The following is a 17,575-nucleotide window of genomic DNA, read 5'->3' as shown; positions in this document are numbered from 1 at the left end:
TATCTGGTTAAAACCAGGGTTCTGCGATAAGGACCACTACCCAACCAGGATCACTTGTTCTCCTTCAATCACTGGAGAGGCTCGCGTCAGGGAGTGAATTCAGCCACTCGGGTTTAAACTAGATCAAGACTGCATGACAGTATGGTTGTCGGGTAGAACTGCGCCGATGAAGCTACCGACCGAGAAGGATGCCCTTATCCTCGCCACTTGTGCGGCGTATGGTGTACCTACCCATATCGGGACTATGATTCATGGGCCGCTCACTTGAGCAACATATGAGTATCCTGAGTTCACATGGGTGACACTGGGTAGCGATCAACAGATACTCTGTTCACCTCAACTCAAGCACCATGGGTAGATTCGACGCACTTTCCAAGGCTAGGCAGGCCAAGCCATGGCAATCGAAGGCAGCCTTTGTGAACTTCGTCAAAGCTCCCGAGGGTGAGACTGCCATCGGGGACGCCAGATGGTCTAATAAGGATCTTGAGCCTACTCGAGAGGAGGACAGAACATGGACATGGTAAGCAGGAGATCGACACATCACATACCTTTGTAGCTGATGAGTGAAGGTACAATCTCCCGTTATATTGGTTCTCCAATCAGTTCTCCTTAGTCGGTTGGAACACTGGATCAGCTCTAGTCACCGTGGGCTTGGTAGGTCTCGCTGAATCTTACAAGTCGATCTCGTGAATCTAATCCAATGTAGACATGGCAACAGTCCTTCGTTTCAGCATGTATCGGGTCATTCCTCGCTGCTATTGTTGTAGTTCTCATGGCTCGCCCGGGTGTCAAATATCACATCGGATAGTGAGTCACTCGCACGAAATTTGTCCTGGTTGCCCGCTAACATCGTATGGTCCTGTTCTCGTTCGATCTGTCATGGGAATGTATGGTTCCTACTTCTTTATCTTCATTCGAGCTGTGGTATGCATCATTTGGTACGGAATCCAAACATTCTATGCCGGAAATCTACTCTCCGTGATGCTCCGTTGCATCTTCGGTAGCTCCTGGAACAACTTCGAGAATCAATTATCTGCCAGCGCAAATGTCACTTCGAAACAACTTTTGACGTTTTTCATGGCCTGGCTCATGGAGTTCCCCTTCGTAAGTATCTGGCTGAAGAAGAATAAAAGTAGAGATGCGGACCAGCTGACCATGTGCAGATGTGGATTCACCCAAAGAGTATTCACTACATTTTCACCGTCAAAGGTTTCGTCATGCCTATCGCGGCATTCGCAGTCTTTGGGTGGTGCATGACAAACGGAGGTGGACTCGGCTCCATGGATCTTGCTTCGGAAAAAGGACAGTTTTCAGCTTCAGTGACACCGCTAGGCTGGAGTATCATGGCTGGTATTAATACCATCTTTGGTTCCCTATCACCTATGTTGGTCAATCAGCCTGATCTTTCTCGCTATTGTAAAAAGCCTCGCGATGCCGGATCGATCCAAGGTGTTAGCGTCTTCGTTGCCTCTGTCATTGTCTTCTTCCTTGGAATGGCGTCGACGACTTCCATTCAGGCGGTATGGGGCGTCGCTTACTGGAACGTCTGGGATCTATTCGGTGCCATTCTCGATCACCACTTTTCTGCTGGTGCTCGCGCCGGGGTCTTTTTCGCCGCTTTATCATTCTATCTCGGTGTCTTCGCGACAAATTTCGGCGCCAATTCAATTCCGTTTGGCTCTGACATGACCGGTCTATTTCCAAAGTGGCTCACGATCCGCAGAGGACAGATCCTGTGCGCAGTACTTGGTGTGGTTGTTCAGCCTTGGCAACTGATGGCGAATGCACAAGCTTTCCTCAGGTAAGTAGTACAACGATGTACCCGGGCTATTGTTGCACCATGCTGACCATATGACAGTTTCCTGGGATCATACAGCATCTTTATGGCACCCTTATGCGCGGTCATCATTGTCGACTACTTCCTCGTGCGCAAAGGCAATATTCATATCCCCTCATGCTACGTCGGTAACAAGAGCGGTTTATACTGGTTCTGGTCTGGAGTCAATTGGCTTGGTGCAGTAGCATGGCTGTTGGGCACCACAATGGGAATCCCAGGCCTCATTGGCCAGTACGAGCCCCAGATCATCAGTAACGCGGCGAAGTACATGTACATGATGGGATGGCTTCTAACGTTCTTCACTTCCGCTGTGGTCTACTACATCGCCAGATTCTTCGTCAAGCCTCGAATCTTCCCTTCTGGTTTTGAGAGCACGCCGTTGAAGCGGGAATGGCTGGCTAACGACGGTCGCGAAGGTTTCTTTGATGGAGAAAGAGAAAATGGAGATATATATTGTCCCTCGACACCACCAGTCATGGATGGGGAGGAACTGGAGGTGGGCGAGAAATCAGCCAAGGCTAATTTCTGATGGAAACGACATCTGGCTTATGTGCTTTATGGCAGCCATGATCGAGCTCGTAAGATGTGGTTGGAAGCCTGTACGCATAATAATTGAAGCTCCTTCTCTGTTGTCTATCATCTATCTTTCTTCGTGTTAACACAATTCTGACGCTTTTTATTACGCTGCCTTATACCACGTGTTGTATCTTGGCTAGATGATCTGTGGCTTTTGAAGACAGCTTCAAAAGTAAGTGGCGTGCCTTACTGTGAGTGGAGGACACATAATGAATCAATACTGATGAAGGGTTGTTTTTGTCTCCACGCTTCTGGTTTCAAACTGATCGCTTCCATCCACCCTCTGCTTCAAAGATCTCCCCAACTTTCTTACTCACTGCAAGTAATCGTCTATCGTGATAGCGAGGGGCAACTAGTGAAAGACCGATCGGCATCCCGTGTTCGCCACAGAACCCTGGCACATTGACTACAGGAGTGTGTAATGCCTTTTGTTCAAAGTCAGTGGAGTTTTCATTCGTGTATTCAGTTTCACTCACCGTCCAAATCAAGCAGAATGCCGCACTTCCAGTCTTCTCGATCCCCAAAGGCGCCTCATCTGGCACGCTTGGTGTGATAACTGCATCGTATCGGCTAAGGATTTCATCCACGACAGGTCTGGCCGTAGAGATGTTGTCAAACGCCTCCAGCTGAGCTTTCCGCGAAATTTTCTCACTGTTTTCCACATGACCTACAAGCTGTTTTGAGATACTCTCTTTGGCAACAGCATATTCGGGTAGAAACGCTGTGCGGCCTTCGGAGGCGAGTACTGTCGCATGCCAAGCGGGGAGATCTGTGAGCTGCTCAGGCAAAAAACATTCCTCAACTTGTGCGCCGTGGGCACGAAGTAAAGAAACTGCCTTTTCAAGCGCCTCAGTTGTACCAGGACCGACGTTCGGCCAGACCATGGTCTTCAGAAACGCAAATTTTGCGCCCTTGATCGTGAAGTCTAGCGGAGCAGGGACATCATCGAAGATGGCAAACGCATCGGCAAGAAGCTCGAGATCAGCGATGCTGCGAGCATAGAATCCAAGGGTATCCAGGATGAGAGCGTATATCTTCTGGCCTTCGCGAGTAACAGTGTTCCATGTGGGCTTGAAGGCATAAATGCCGTTATAAGAGCCAGGGCGAATTGTGCTACCACCGGTCTGAGTTCCGAGACCGACGGGCGCTTGAAAGTCGCCAACAGCGGCACCCGAGCCTGAGGAAGAGCCGCCAGGCGTACGCGATGAGTCGTATGGATTCCGTGTTTTGGGGCCTACAGTAGTTGCTGCGAACTCAGTTGTGGTCGTCTTGCCCAAGATAAGTGCACCCGCTTTCCGCAGCACCATGATGGAACCTGCATCAACTTTCGGCGCATTGTCTTTGTACACAGGTGAGTTGAACTGCGTAGGCATATCTAGAAAGTATGTTAGTGAGTATTCGATGCTTGCCAATGAAACAACCAACCTTTTGTAAAGATGACGTCTTTCACAGCAATAGCCACTCCGTGTAGTGGTCCTCGATCTGATTTCGGGATGGCATCCAGTGCTTTTGCTTGCTTGATTACATATTCTGAGTCCAAATACGCCCAAGCCTGAACGGCCTCATCTCGCGCCTCGATTCGCTTCAGAAGTGACGCTGCGTACTCTTCTACTGAGACCTCGCCAGATTTGGTCTTCTGCAGGACCTCGGTGGCCGTAAGTCTGTACAGGTCGGTGCTCATCTTTCTATTATCGCGCAGTAAACTGTTCAAAGCTGAGAGTGCTCGTTTGCAATGTCGCTGTGATTTCAGTAACTGTAGAATTAGGAGTACGGCGCTTATATTATGCGCTCGATGGCTGCAGATGCTATAAATGCAATCGCAGAATCAGGCAGCCAGATTCCGACTGCGATCTTGTAGTCATAACTGAAGCACGCGCATGATTAGGTAGGAATTGTAACGTGTCAAATTGTACATACCTAGTAGGCAACTGTCGATCGATTGGTAGTAGGAGATGTCGCGCCCGATTTCGGCGTACTGCTGAAACTGGTTAGCGGTGGGGTTGGAACGGGAACTCTTCTCTACGACCCTGCCTCCCCCTGCTCGTCCAGTTGCTCACCCCACAGACACGGTTCTTATCTGACGATCGGGTGTTCGCACGTCCTAACGGATAGTTTCATGCCGATGCCTATTCACACTGATCCTGGCTCGGCCGTGGCTTAACAATCCTGCGCCCGATAACGCCCCGCAATGCTGTCACGATAACGCCGGTTACCAGGTCGGCTCATCAATCAGAGCAGCTGTACTGTGCAATGGGATGTATGATGAGTTCAACAATGCTGCCGACGGCAAGCAGCCATACCGGCTAGGGTCTGCCGATGTTTGCTTCAATGTGTCCCTTCTTAGTTGGTGCCGGAAATGGGGCTCATTCGTACGATGTACAAAACCAGGCGCACTCCGCCTTTGATATCCCTTCAGCGCTCAATACCAATCATCTATAAGCACTTCTTGACAACACAATCATGCCTGAAGTCTATGCAGCCCCCCCAGATTTCGCTTTCCCGCGTAACTTCAAGGGATATGGGGAGAAGGGTCTGGAGGGCTTGAAATGGCCGAACAATGCGAAGATTGCCGTGTCATTCGTCATTAACTATGAGGAGGTGAGTCAATACTAGATTATCATATTTCCGATGATGTAGCTGACCACGTGATTTTAGGGCGGTGAACGGTCGGTCATGAAAGGTGATGGAGTTTCGGAAATCAGTCTTCGCGAGTATCCCGCTCAACACAAGATCAATGAGCGAGACTACAGCGGAGAATCTGAATTTGAGTACGGGTCTCGTCGCGGCTGGTGGCGACTCTTCAAGCTCTTCAACGATTACAAGATGAAGTTTACTCTGTACGCTGTGGGCTCAGCAGTTGAAGAACAGCCGGAAGTGGTATCTCGTTGCGTCGAAGAAGGACATGATGTCGCCAGTCACGCGTATAGATGGATAGACCATGGTAATCTCGGTGTTGAGGCTGAGAAACAGCATATCCGAGACGGTATCACGGCGCTTAAGAAGCTCACTGGCTACGCCCCGAAAGGTTGGTACTATGGACGACCATCACCACAAAGCAGAGCTCTCATTCCCCTCGTTTACGAGGAGATGGGCGAGGAGCTTCTCTGGGCTAGCGACACATACGCCGATGATGTCCCGTACTGGACAGATCTGCCACAAGAGCGCAGCTCCGAAAACCCCAAAGGCTGCCTCATGGTACCATACAGCTACGACTGTAACGACTTCAAGTTCCACACTCAAGGAACTGGCTTCCGCAGTCCCGGTGGCTTCTACGAGCATATCAAGAATGCTTTCGACGTTTTGTACGAGGAAGGCGAGGATGGATCTCCAAAAATGATGACCATTGGGCTGCATTGCCGTATCATTGGTCGCCCAGGGCGTTTCAAGGCTTTGCAGGACTTTGTAAAGTACATCTCCTCCAAGGAAGGCGTATGGGTTGCCACACGGACTGAAATCGCTGAAGCATTTAGAGAACAATTCCCATACAAAAAGGGACAGCTAGCATAGACAGTTTAATGTAAACCTGAACAAGTCATTCCGATAGTTCACACGTGCTTGACACAGTGAGCAGCTATGGAGCATCTGTCGCAGCCAATGCGCTGTAATGAACCGTTAAGCCTACCAACGCTGCGATTACCGCCACAGGAGGGTATCGGTTTGATGCATAGTGCCGGCGCAGTTTGCACATAGCAAGCAGTATAACGTTGCGCTGTCCTAGATTAGCACAACTTGCAACAAGCATCTGTGAGCTACGATTCGATCATGTCTAGGCGGTGAAGATTTCTGAAGCAAGCCCTTTATCGTTCACCGACAAGAAGCTCACATGTTTGATTCAGTGACTCAAACGTCGGGGGCCCAAGCGTCATCTTACTGCGAGCTACTGGATAGCCAAACCAAACCAATTTTTGTAGTGAAAATGCCTCGTATTTCAGAGAACTCGCTGCACGGTGCCTTCCTCAGGGGCCCCCTGTCCAAGCATGCGGTGTCAAACAATATGTGTGATGTTGAAGTGGGACTGCCACGGTAAGGCCACCTATTTTTTTATGGTGTTCCGTGGGCCGCATGAGCTGACCTGGCCATTGATGGCCCTCTTAGTAGCTGTCAATTTCCGTAAGGTCTGCCTAGCACGTCCAGTAAATTGTACACATCTTTTGCATGTGAGTCGTGTGACGAAGAAACAAACGATACGTTCCGCGTTGGGAACCCCATTCCAGAACTACTTATACTCAATACAGACCGGGACCATCATAACCATAGCAGAGTCTGCTTAACAGTAGGCGCGGGCATGATCATAGATCATCTTCCAAGAACTTGTAAGCAAATCTGAAGTCAGCCTTCCTACGGTTCATCCTGTGAAATGTTAGCAAAATCATGACCAAGGTTGCGTACGAAGAAAATCAATCTCTGGGGTCACCACCGTCGAAACTTCCATGGTTGCTATAAGCAAGCAGGTCGCTCGTTTTGGCCTGCTTTACGCAAATCATGGCTTTGGCCGTGGTGACTCGAAAGAATCGATCCTCTTCGTACCAGTCTTTACTAACCACGTGCTCTCGTAGTCGAAGAACCTGTATGTTCCCTGTTCGTAGTCCTCTGTGATTGCTTTTGGCTCCTCGTGACGCTGGAACCATGTTTGATACTGTTTGTGAAATCTCCAGCTCTGTGACTTCAGTGCTTTTGCTGCCAGGTACTGCTGATACGTGTTTTGTCGGTAGTAGAAGGCGTAAAAAAGTGCGTCTGTCTCGATGCGGGAGTAAAGGCGAGGATCATCGAATATCGCGAGCGGCTCCTGGGGGTAATGCGAAGGTGTGAAGGGGTAAGGATTCTGTGGGCGATAGTGGCGCGGGGCCTCTGTATCAGCAGAGTCAGGCGCAGTCCCCATCGATGCTGCCAACATTCGCTCATCAGGAGGTTTCGTTGCGGAAGCATTGATGTTATTCTTCGTAGCCTCAAACGAGTCGAGCAGATCTTGTAAGCTCGATGGTAGATGGTAGACCGACTCTTCTTCTTCATCGTCGGCATGCGATTCACCGTTCGTGAGAGGTGGCGTTGGTGTTTGCAATTCTTCTTCCTCTTCTGCGGACTCCGGTGCAGGTGTCTTCTTGCTGCTTGCAACCTTGCTATCTTCTGTTGATACAGTGTGTGATGTTTGCTTTTCCAGCGCTGGCGTGGCGGGTACACTTGGTGGGGCTGCCGGAGACTTCGAGGGCTGTTGCTGCGCTGGTGCTTCGGCAGGTGGCTGCGCACGAGACGCTGGTTGCGCGTTTGTGATCGCTGGCGAGGCTGCCGCACTGGAACGCCCTGTGAGTAAGTTCGAAGCCAACCCGGGTGGCGGTGGTAGCGGGGCTATCCCCACGCCGTTCTTGTCACTTGCTGCCGCTGCCGCTGCTGCAGAAGCATACTTGAGCGGTTCACCCGGCGTTCGCGTTGGTATGGGTGCTGGCTTCATCGAGCTCGCTGCTGTATTCGATGTACCAGGTAAGGGCGTATGTAACGTTGCCAGTACCGGTAATGGCGATTTGAGCTGTATCGAGGGCCGCCGCGCGCCTGCTGCTTCGCTAGATTTGGCCTTTGTGACGACCGGTCGAGTTTCGGAATCAGGCTCGTCTGCTACTGATTGTGCGTCTTGCGACGAGACGCGATCTGCCTCGTTGCCCATACCGTAGATAGCTTCTTCTTCGTCGAGGTTGAATTCGTCGTATATTGTGTCGTCTTCCATGAAATCAGGATTCTGATTTTCATCGACGTAATACTTGATGCTGTCCTCGATCTCCTTGACCTGCTCTGTGTCGACATTGCTGTTTTCCAGCGCTCGCTGCAGCAAGTCCAGCTTGCCCTGATGCCACTTGTGCCGTTCTGCTGCCTCTTCAAGTTCTGCTATTCGCTCGGCTTTTGCGTTGTCAGACTTTTTGCCCTTCTTCATGCCTGCGTGCATAATCTCCACGTCAGCCTCAATCTTCTCCACCTGTAGCTCCAGCTCTTCGTTCATGTGCTGCAGAAACTCAACCATCTCCATTCGTTCTCGGTCTTTCGGGTCGATCTTCGATGCCAGGGACAGGCCTTCTTTCGAATATGCCTTTGTCTTCATCTCCTTTTCGACGGCCTTAAACTTCTCCATTTGCTGCGCAATATTAGCATGACATCATTTTCCGCGATTGGCGGTCGCCTACTGTCTCAATCAGCTTCCTGTGGTCCAGAAGCGGCTTTTTGTCCTTGATCTCGCTCATGGCAGCCCATGTCTTGATCTGGTCGCGCGACCGCTGGAGCTTCTTGATCTCCTTCTTCAGCTGGTCTTCGAGTTTCTCCTTCTGCGACGGATTTGATGTCTGGATAATCTTGTCGTATATACTCTCGAAGGTCGCGACGCCTTCTGCGACCTTCTTGAAGCATTTGTCGATCTCCTGCTGAAGCTTGCGAGCTGCCATGGTGTTTGCTTAGCCTCGCGCGAGGTCTTATGTGTGAGGGGGGCGCGTGCGTGCGATTCGTGCGGAACGAGTGGGGCAGCGGAAATCTGCGGCGAGCGCGAGGCGTTTGCTCAGTCGCAATGGGCGGGGAGTGTCTGTCCGGGGTGTGGACAACTGTGAAGGTCGAATGCGTCCACAATGAGGTATCGATTGCGGCTTAGCGCGCGCCAAGCGAACTAGTCCCTTCCCCACCCAGCGCGTCCAACGCGTCTTGATCCATTCATCATCATTGTAGCCCTTCTAGGCAATGAAATCCGTGCTGTGTTGACGTATAAATTCTCTCGTTCTCTGTAGATATCTTCAGAATTCAGAAACCTTCTTTCAAGGCTCGTATAGATACCAGTCACCCCACCATCATGAGGAGTACGTTCACTGCAAGTCATCCGGGGCCTGGCCATTGACCTCGCACAGCCGTGCTTCAGAGAGTCAAGTCTGCATCAGTGACTGTCGACGGCCAAATCATATCTTCTATTGGAAAAGGCATCTTGGTGCTCGCTGCAGTCTCCAGGGATGACACAGAGAAAGACATAGAGTCAATGGCTGCCAAGATCTTGAAGACAAAACTTTGGGACGATGTATCAACGGATCCTGTGGGACGGTGGAAACACAATGTGAAGGAGATTGATGGAGAGGTTCTATGTGGTATGAAAGTCAGAAGTCACCACATGGCTACGGTCACTGATGCTAGATAGTTTCCCAATTCACGTTGCTCGCGACTACCAAAAAGGGCAACAAGCCTGATTTCCACCAGTCCGCAAGTGGTGATAAAGCTCGAAGTCTGTACGATCATTTCTTCAAGCAAGTCCAAGCTCTACACGGCGAAGAGAAAGTTAAGAATGGCCAATTTGCTGCGATGATGGATGTTGCGTTGGTCAACGATGGTCCAGTAAGTCTGACGTACTTCCAGACCCTCAGCTAGCCTCGCGCAGTAATGGTAGAAATTGGCCAGCAACTCACTTCATGACAGGTCACCATTCAGATCGATACAAACCCACCAAAGGCAGCCAACGGCACTAATGGTAGCGCATAATCCGATATCGATGTTGACATGAGCTTTGAGTGTCGCTGCCCCCTTCAGCCTCGAGATCATTCAAGAGCTCGAGTTGAGCATTTTGAGATAAGATAACAAGGGAACTCAATGGGCTGGGACGTAAGGTAGATCACGTACTATAGATTCAATACCCCGAGTGGAACTAGCGTCCCCTTCAAATTCACATGTCACTGTAGTATTTTACGATGCGAGAAAGAGGAGTGCTTCATATTTGGTAAAGAAAGCTATGCTGATTTAGATCTATCAGTGAACGGGTTCTGTTTTGTAAGACGAGGTAGGAAGTGTGGTAACTAATCCTCACAGGTATGACTGGGAAGGCGGAATCGCGATTTGAGAATTAGAGTTCAGTCACCAAGTACGTATAGCTGGTGATGGTATACCTAGGCGCCCAGAGTTCACCACCGTATCCAGCTTTCTCTGAGCGCACGTTTTGTCGCGGCGAACATGATTGTGGCCTTGTCACAGGAAGACGCCGGGAGGTTGCCTATGATCGATCTACACTGACGCGATTGGCTCTCGCAATTTTCTCGGTCAACTAAACTGTCCGAACTATTGCGATACACCTTCTGTCACTCGGTGAGTCTGGAGCATTGTTGAAAGCGCTCACGGATCAGACCCAACTGCCGATCTTTGTATGTGTGGTACAAGCGGCAGGTTGTGCAACATCCGACTGTCCTCTTCTCATTAGCAGAGGCAATAGTCTGGACCAAACCGTGAAACCATCCCCGTGGAACTGGGAGAGTAGATTTGCCCAGGTGTGGTTATGGTACCTAGGTGTGGTCGATGGGGCTTGAATCTTTTCCATTACGTCTGATTCGCTGGGCGCACGCCCGCAACTGTATTATTGGATGACGTCTGGTTCGCCGACGTGCGGCAACCGTCATATGTGGTACGGAATGCAATCCACCGCGCATCAAACTCCACTGGTTGCGAAGAACGCACAAAAGGTACTTGATCATTTACCAAGCTTGTGATCGCATGGCGACTGCGGTCAGGGCGCGGATGACGGCGCTAGGAACAACGACCCTGCATAGACAGACAAGATGCGGTTTAGTGTGTGTCAAGGCTAACAGTACTATCTCAAGAACTTTTCGATCTTTACGCAACCATCATTCTTAAAACCATACTGCGCGCAGTAATTTGCGGCCACTAAGGCCCTCTTGTCCTTGTTTCGCTCCTTCGATTGTGTTGTGTGGTAATTGTGGTTCGAGCGATGTTTACCTCTCTCGCCGCCTGGACACTCGGCGCTGGCGTTCGAGCGTCGTTCGGAGACCACCAACTCAGAACTGACTGTTGGGTATTCGGACTCGTAGCAACATGGCTAGCAAGAGAAGAACTGAAAGTGTTTCTACAGAAGAGTTGGGATGCTTCTTCACCATTGGTGGGGCCATCAATGATGGTCCTTCCTTTTGTCGTTGTTCCACTTGCAATCCTCGGATTAAGATCACGCACATCTAGCGACAACGCGAAAGCGATTAACTCGCCTGAAGACATTCGTGAATGGACCCTTCAGTATCCGAAAGCCAGGATCTTTCCGTGTGTCACAAAACATGCGCGCATGTTCCCGAAACGCCATGCCTTCGAATACTCATATTTACAGTGCGGTTTCCCGATCATACCTGGTGGTGAGACGCCTGACGGACACGATACCGCGACTGGGAAAGATCAGGATCTCGGTAGTTGGTGGCTTCGTGTTCGAGCCAGCGATTACCTTTGTCGAGGGAACGGTAAGGCTGGCTTTTATGGAAAGCTCCAGTCATGGATGAGGGAGCAAGACGTTGCAGATAAAGAGTGGTCATACGCCTATTTAGTCACCGCACCGCGCTTTTTCGGATACTCATTCAACCCTGTGTCGTTCTGGTACATCTACGATCGGGAGCATCAGCTCAAGAAGATGATACTTGAAGTCAACAACACTTTCGGCGAGCGACGCATATACTTGCTGAACGGCACCAGCATGTCCAATCCACCGCAAACTCTGGACTCTATAAACGCAGCAAATACCCCGACAGAGACATCCATCGGAGATAAGTCGCGATTCACAGATCTTTGGATGAAAGACTTCCACGTCTCGCCGTTCAACTCGCGTAAAGGCTCGTATGCGCTTCGAGCACATAACCCGTTTCCGTATGTAGGGTACAATACACCGATGATCGACAACACGATCACTCTTAAATCTTCGAAAGACCATGCCAAGGTGGTAGCTCGCTTGACCTGTGTTGGACCCCCACTGGATCCTAGCGAATTTGGTATAATGGGCGCCGCCTGGTTCATATCTAAATGGTGGTGGGTTGGCTTTGTGACCCTCCCCCGCATATTGAAAGAGGCATTTGCTCTGTTCTACAAGCGAAGCCTCTTCGTCTGGTTTCGCCCAGAAGTTCTGAACCCCAGCCTGGGTCGACTACCCACTTCATCAGAGGTGTAAGTGTAAAGACTGAACATGGCTAATTCCCCGATACTGAAACTTTGTAGTAAGATCCACCAGGTGTTCCACGATTACCTGACCCACCTTGTCAATACAGCCCAAGATAACTTCCGCATCATACTCCACACTTCGATACCCGAGATTCCCAAACAGAACATTGGGTTCACAAGGCCTCATAGCGGGAACGCAGTGAAAGAGCTCGAGATTCGCATCCTTACCCCTGCATTCTACTCACGATTTGTGCACTACGCCTATACTTCAGAGGCATTCGACCGCGAGTGCATCTTCACGGACGAGAAGAATCGAACGTGCTGGGTCTCCCGTCCAGAGTTATTGGCGCAGTTGATCACTCAGTCAGCGCCTGTTAAATCGCAAAGTACCGGTCAAAATGGCGTAATAAATGAGTTGAGATGGTCGTTACTCCAGAAGCTACGATGCGCTCCAGCCGAATCTGCATACAACACGAATCCGAAAGGCTCCGAGGTTCGTCTAGAGGACATTCGTGCTTCGAAACACTCGGATATGGATGCCTTTGTCCACAGTCAGGGAGGACGGGCTTATGCTGGCACGTATCGGAGGATAGTCGCCAAGTTATTCTTTGCTCAGAGGTTTTGCTTGGGCTTTCCCCAAATCATCACTTTGGTTGACTGGGTCCTGCGGGCCTCATTGTGCTGTTATGCTGCAGGACAAGTGTCAAGCTCGACCGCACCCACTTGGAGAGCCTTGCCTGAACAGGATTGGTGGCCGTTGACTCGAAGTATAGTAGCAGTCACAGCAAGCCACGCGTATGGGCTGCTCAAAGGTTATCATTAGTACATCAATGTTGCAAAATTACAGTTCTTAAAGGCGCCTCGCGAAACTTGCTCCACGTTGTGTGTAGTGTTATCAGCTGGGACCGGATACGTCACGCTTTTCCGGATACATGGAAGCTTGGTCGACAGTGCCAGTGCGGCATTTGTTTGAGAGTCCTCTTATTCTTGTATGATTGCGAGTTTCAAAATCCGAACAGCTCATGGCTCCGGCACCGGCCTGAGTCATTCTTGTCTCCATCCACAAATCTCGGTCGTCCCATATATCGTAATGCTTCTGTGACATGTTCTGGCCACACGTGCGCCATGCTGAATTCGACAGCCGAGGTTATGCGGGGCCATTCGTTTTGGCCTAGCGTAGCCGGACTCGAAATCTGGGGTTGAGACTGCACCTTCACATGTCATGCATCAAAGAAAAGGCGCACACACTTCGGCATGTGAAGCTGCATGCAGGTCGCGTGCCAAACATCAGCCTTCTAGCATGAGGAACAATGCTGATATCAAAGAATAATTGAGTGGTGGACATCACCCACTGCTCATGGCTTGCCCCAAGCAATTGGCACACAACGTCATCCTTGTCAAAGCTCCTGTCTACTGGTCCCCTCATCCACCGGATCTACACCAGTCACGTTTTGAATCGCGCGGTTTCCCTTTGGGCCGAGGGAACTTTTGATATCGCTCTAGCTGCGCGTACTGGTCGCTGATTCACCATGCCAGCTTCCTCGGGTTCAGCTGTCGGCCCAATGGTGCCTTCAGCCGGGCCTTCCCGAGTTTTGTGACTGTAATTCATGAGCGTGCTAACCTGGCTCTGGGGTAGGCGCGAGATCCGCGGTTCTACTTAAGGGACTTGGCTGCCCGGTAGCTGAAAGGTTGAAACTGGAGCAGTGTCATCATCGCCGGTTCTTGACCTTAAAGAAGTTCTTGTCACCTCTTGTCGCTCTGCTTCTTCATTTGACAAAGTTCTCAAGTTCAAGTACCTCTTGCAGCTACGTCACCGTCGTATATCAAACCCATCACACACCTATATAATGTCTCACGCCGACGCCGAAGAGGCGCAGTATCAGAAGGAGGTTGAGGAGGTCAAGCAATGGTGGACCGACTCAAGATGGAGATACACAAAGCGCCCATTCACTGCTGAGCAAATTGTCGCAAAGCGTGGAACCCTCAAGATTCAGTATCCGGGAAACACTTTGTCGAAGAAGCTGTGGAATACTGTAGAGGGTCGCTTCAAGGTATGACGCTCACGGGACTGAACTAGCGTATATACTGATTCTGGCAGAACCACGACGTCAGCTATACATATGGGTGTTTGGACCCTGTGATGGTCACGCAAATGGCCAAGTACTTGGACACGGTTTACGTTTCTGGCTGGCAATGCTCCTCGACAGCCTCATCGACCGACGAGCCTGGACCAGATCTCGCAGATTACCCCTACGTAAGTGATGCACTCCGTACACTCGGTCTCTAGCTGACTCTAGAAGACAACTGTGCCCAACAAGGTGGGGCATCTGTTCATGGCACAAGTGTTCCATGATCGTAAGCAGCGCGAGGAGCGCATCACTACCCCTAAAGCCGACCGTGCAAAACTCGTCAGCATCGATTACCTGAGACCCATCATTGCCGATGCCGATACCGGCCACGGAGGTCTGACAGCAATAATGAAGCTTACGAAACTGTTCGTTGAGAAGGGTGCTGCCGGAATTCACATCGAAGACCAAGCCCCAGGAACAAAGAAATGTGGACACATGGCAGGAAAGGTCCTGGTACCGATAAGTGAACACATCAATCGTCTGGTCGCCATCCGAGCCCAGGCCGATATCATGGGCAGTGACCTCCTGGCCGTTGCTCGCACTGATTCGGAAGCCGCGACGCTGATCACATCAACCATTGATCCCCGCGACCACCACTACATCCTGGGAGTCACAAACCCAGCCATCCAGCCCCTCAGCGAACTCATGTATGCTGCAGAGCAGGCTGGAAAGAGTGGCGCGCAACTGCAAGCGATTGAGGACGCATGGACTAAGGAAGCTCACTTGAAGCTCTTCCAGGAAGCTGTTGCTGACACGATCAACGCGGGCGTCCATGTCAACAAGCAAGAGCTGATTGCTCAATTCAACGAAAAGAGCAAGGGAAAGAGCAACCCCGAGGCACGTGCTATCGCAAAGGGCTTGACTGGTGTCGACGTCTTCTTCAACTGGGACGCTGCACGAACACGCGAAGGTTACTACAGGTACCAGGGTGGTTGCCAGACTGCCATCAACCGCGCCATCGCCTACGCGCCGTATTGTGATATGATATGGATGGAATCGGCAAAGCCCGACTATGGTCAAGCTAAGGAATTTGCTGATGGTGTTCACGCTGCCTGGCCAGAGCAGAAGTATGTTGCCTCTGATTTCGTAACTATAATCCTCACTGACCAAACATCAGGCTTGCGTATAACCTTTCACCTTCGTTCAACTGGAAGAGCGCCATGCCTCGCGACGAGCAAGAAACTTACATCCAGCGCCTCGGCGCTCTCGGTTACTGCTGGCAGTTCATCACCCTCGCCGGATTACACCAGACTGCTCTCATGGCCGACACATTCTCCAAAGCGTACGCCAAGCAGGGCATGCGTGCTTACGGCGAGATCATTCAAGAGCCCGAGGGCGTAAACAAGGTCGAAGTCCTGACACATCAGAAATGGAGCGGCGCAAACTACGTCGACAATCTCTTGAAGATGGTATCGGGAGGTGTCAGCTCGACGGCAGCGATGGGCAAGGGTGTCACTGAAGATCAATTCAAGTAGAGTGGATACATGGGAGCTTTGGTCTTCGACTACGCCGCAAAAACTTCACCTGCCAGACGGCCCATTTTTCAATGCAGTTCACTGCAGCATCAGTATCCCTGTGTATTTCCACCATATCCAGTGCTCATTGATGCCCACGACTTCATACTTAAATGTTCTCTGAAATGTCTGTCTAAGTGGCATGTGAGTGTTCATGTGAAGAGGATATTCCTCGGACGTGGAGGCTGGGGCTAGGCGCACTGTGCTACGCTTGTTGCTGTATCTTGACATCCCAAACTATCTCTGCAGCTTCTGAGTTCCCAAATTCTCATCGCTGTCGTATGAACGATCTCTATGACACTGCAGCCAGCTGGACAACGTCCAAGCTCAGCACCGGCTCTCAGCCCCGTCGCTGCGCCCCACTAAACCACCAACTGTCAGATTCGGCGGCACAGCAACCGAGATTGCGACTCCAGCTCACCGCAGCTGAGGCTGAGTGAGCACCAGTGGCTGTTTCGGAATGCCAGTCAGCTAGACTGACGAAGGGGTAAATGGTATTTGATCAACGATGTGCGCTCGCGCTGAGTCGCTGCCGTTTTCTCTCGCTCCACTCTCGATTTCCCACCCCAAGCCGACACCCGAATACGCAAACGAGAAACGAGAATCTTGCCGGACACGACAGCGATCTACCTACGAGCACAGACTTGATCTTAACACCACCACTGCCTTTCGTTGCATTGGCCTAACGGTCCACTGCGCTGCGGTTCCGTCTTTGCGCGACAAATTAGACCGAAGGGGGCCTGAAGTGGCTGTGCTATAGTTCAGGCAGTTGCGCGATCAACATAACAACGGGATTGACTGCAATAACCCGACTATCATTATCATCCAACCTACATTGCATTTCTCGAGACCATGGATACCGGAAACATGTGCTGCGAGGTTACAACCCCTCATGTCGATCCATTCTGCGATTTTGATTCCTCGACATCTGCCGTTGCATCACCAGATGCCGCGCCTGAATTACCACCATTCGTTGTACCACTTGCGTCGCCGCAAGCAGAGGAAGATAAAAGCCCTCTGTATACTGAAATCAACATACCTCTTCCCGCCTTGCCTACGCCGCCCAAGCACGCACAACAATCTTTGTCACCACCACCAAAATCGCGGTCGCGCGCAGTCTCACTCTCGTCACTCTCGCCGTTTCGCCGTAGGAGTTCGTCTATCTCGTCGTTAGGGGGAATAAGTGAGGACTGGCCTAGGATCAGGAAGGAGGTGAAGAACAAGGAGATTGCTGCGATGATGAACCCTAACCACCAGAACAAGCGCAATCGGAGCGGCACAATAGATGCATTGGCTGTAGTGCCGGCTGTCCTTGTACTGAGCGCAGAGCTTTTCACACCTGGGCAAGAGCGTAGTGAGAAACGCAAGGGCAGCGGAGTCGGTCGGTGGCAGGATGGCTTAAGATGAAAGCCTCCAGGGTCGGACGTCAAGAAATCTTTCCTCAGCCACTAGAAGCTGAATCCGAAGCTGCGACATCACAAAACGCCGCAATCAGCCAGTCATAGCATCGTCGTTGCTGTGCTGTACCGGGTCATGCTGTTGCCCGAGTATGGACGCTGTTTCCTTATTTCACAGCTCGTGGTAATCTATAA

General features: G+C 50.9%; 8 protein-coding genes across 8 annotated transcripts; 6 read left to right on the top strand and 2 right to left on the bottom strand.

The window, feature by feature from the left end:
* Positions 1–46: 46 nt before the first annotated feature.
* C7974DRAFT_361716 (permease for cytosine/purines, uracil, thiamine, allantoin-domain-containing protein) lies at positions 47–2,366 on the top strand (the record flags this gene model as incomplete). Its single annotated transcript, XM_046139719.1, has 6 exons — positions 47–520; positions 570–654; positions 707–807; positions 858–1,104; positions 1,164–1,801; positions 1,859–2,366. Exons 1-6 carry the CDS (start codon positions 351–353, stop codon positions 2,364–2,366), a joined length of 1,749 nt encoding a protein of 582 aa, XP_045995158.1. The 5' UTR covers positions 47–350.
* A 304-nt stretch (positions 2,367–2,670) lies between these two features.
* C7974DRAFT_314204 (glutamyl-tRNA amidotransferase subunit A) lies at positions 2,671–4,094 on the bottom strand (the record flags this gene model as incomplete). The annotated part of the gene is made up of 3 exons (XM_046138449.1): positions 2,671–2,838; positions 2,890–3,788; positions 3,839–4,094. 3 exons carry the CDS (start codon positions 4,092–4,094, stop codon positions 2,671–2,673), a joined length of 1,323 nt encoding a protein of 440 aa, XP_045995157.1.
* Positions 4,095–4,873: 779 nt separating this feature from the next.
* Positions 4,874–5,920, top strand: C7974DRAFT_377449 (chitin deacetylase 1; the record flags this gene model as incomplete). The annotated part of the gene is made up of 2 exons (XM_046140357.1): positions 4,874–5,011; positions 5,069–5,920. 2 exons carry the CDS (start codon positions 4,874–4,876, stop codon positions 5,918–5,920), a joined length of 990 nt encoding a protein of 329 aa, XP_045995156.1.
* Positions 5,921–6,893: 973 nt separating this feature from the next.
* C7974DRAFT_414473 (CCR4-NOT transcription complex) lies at positions 6,894–8,835 on the bottom strand (the record flags this gene model as incomplete). The annotated part of the gene is made up of 2 exons (XM_046143801.1): positions 6,894–8,531; positions 8,581–8,835. The coding sequence occupies 2 exons, from the start codon at positions 8,833–8,835 to the stop codon at positions 6,894–6,896; spliced, it is 1,893 nt and encodes a 630-aa protein (XP_045995155.1).
* A 269-nt stretch (positions 8,836–9,104) lies between these two features.
* Positions 9,105–10,100, top strand: C7974DRAFT_210762 (D-tyrosyl-tRNA deacylase-like protein). Its single transcript, XM_046136966.1, has 4 exons — positions 9,105–9,237; positions 9,286–9,516; positions 9,567–9,760; positions 9,842–10,100. Exons 1-4 carry the CDS (start codon positions 9,231–9,233, stop codon positions 9,902–9,904), a joined length of 495 nt encoding a protein of 164 aa, XP_045995154.1. The 5' UTR covers positions 9,105–9,230; the 3' UTR covers positions 9,905–10,100.
* Positions 10,101–10,743: 643 nt separating this feature from the next.
* C7974DRAFT_397115 (uncharacterized protein) lies at positions 10,744–13,195 on the top strand. The gene is made up of 2 exons (XM_046142154.1): positions 10,744–12,346; positions 12,398–13,195. The coding sequence occupies exons 1-2, from the start codon at positions 11,139–11,141 to the stop codon at positions 13,161–13,163; spliced, it is 1,974 nt and encodes a 657-aa protein (XP_045995153.1). The 5' UTR covers positions 10,744–11,138; the 3' UTR covers positions 13,164–13,195.
* A 992-nt stretch (positions 13,196–14,187) lies between these two features.
* C7974DRAFT_314359 (isocitrate lyase) lies at positions 14,188–15,944 on the top strand (the record flags this gene model as incomplete). The annotated part of the gene is made up of 4 exons (XM_046138455.1): positions 14,188–14,391; positions 14,439–14,594; positions 14,641–15,536; positions 15,587–15,944. The coding sequence occupies 4 exons, from the start codon at positions 14,188–14,190 to the stop codon at positions 15,942–15,944; spliced, it is 1,614 nt and encodes a 537-aa protein (XP_045995152.1).
* An 891-nt stretch (positions 15,945–16,835) lies between these two features.
* Positions 16,836–17,390, top strand: C7974DRAFT_377444 (uncharacterized protein; the record flags this gene model as incomplete). The annotated part of the gene is made up of 1 exon (XM_046140356.1): positions 16,836–17,390. One exon carries the CDS (start codon positions 16,836–16,838, stop codon positions 17,388–17,390), a length of 555 nt encoding a protein of 184 aa, XP_045995151.1.
* Between the last annotated feature and the right edge of the window lie 185 nt (positions 17,391–17,575).

Source organism: Boeremia exigua, assembly GCF_020726555.1.
Source record: "Boeremia exigua strain MPI-SDFR-AT-0100 chromosome Unknown C7974scaffold_8, whole genome shotgun sequence".
Taxonomy (NCBI): domain Eukaryota; kingdom Fungi; phylum Ascomycota; class Dothideomycetes; order Pleosporales; family Didymellaceae; genus Boeremia; species Boeremia exigua.
The sequence above is the reverse complement of the archived record's forward strand: the minus strand, read 5'-3'. Positions and strand labels throughout refer to the sequence as shown.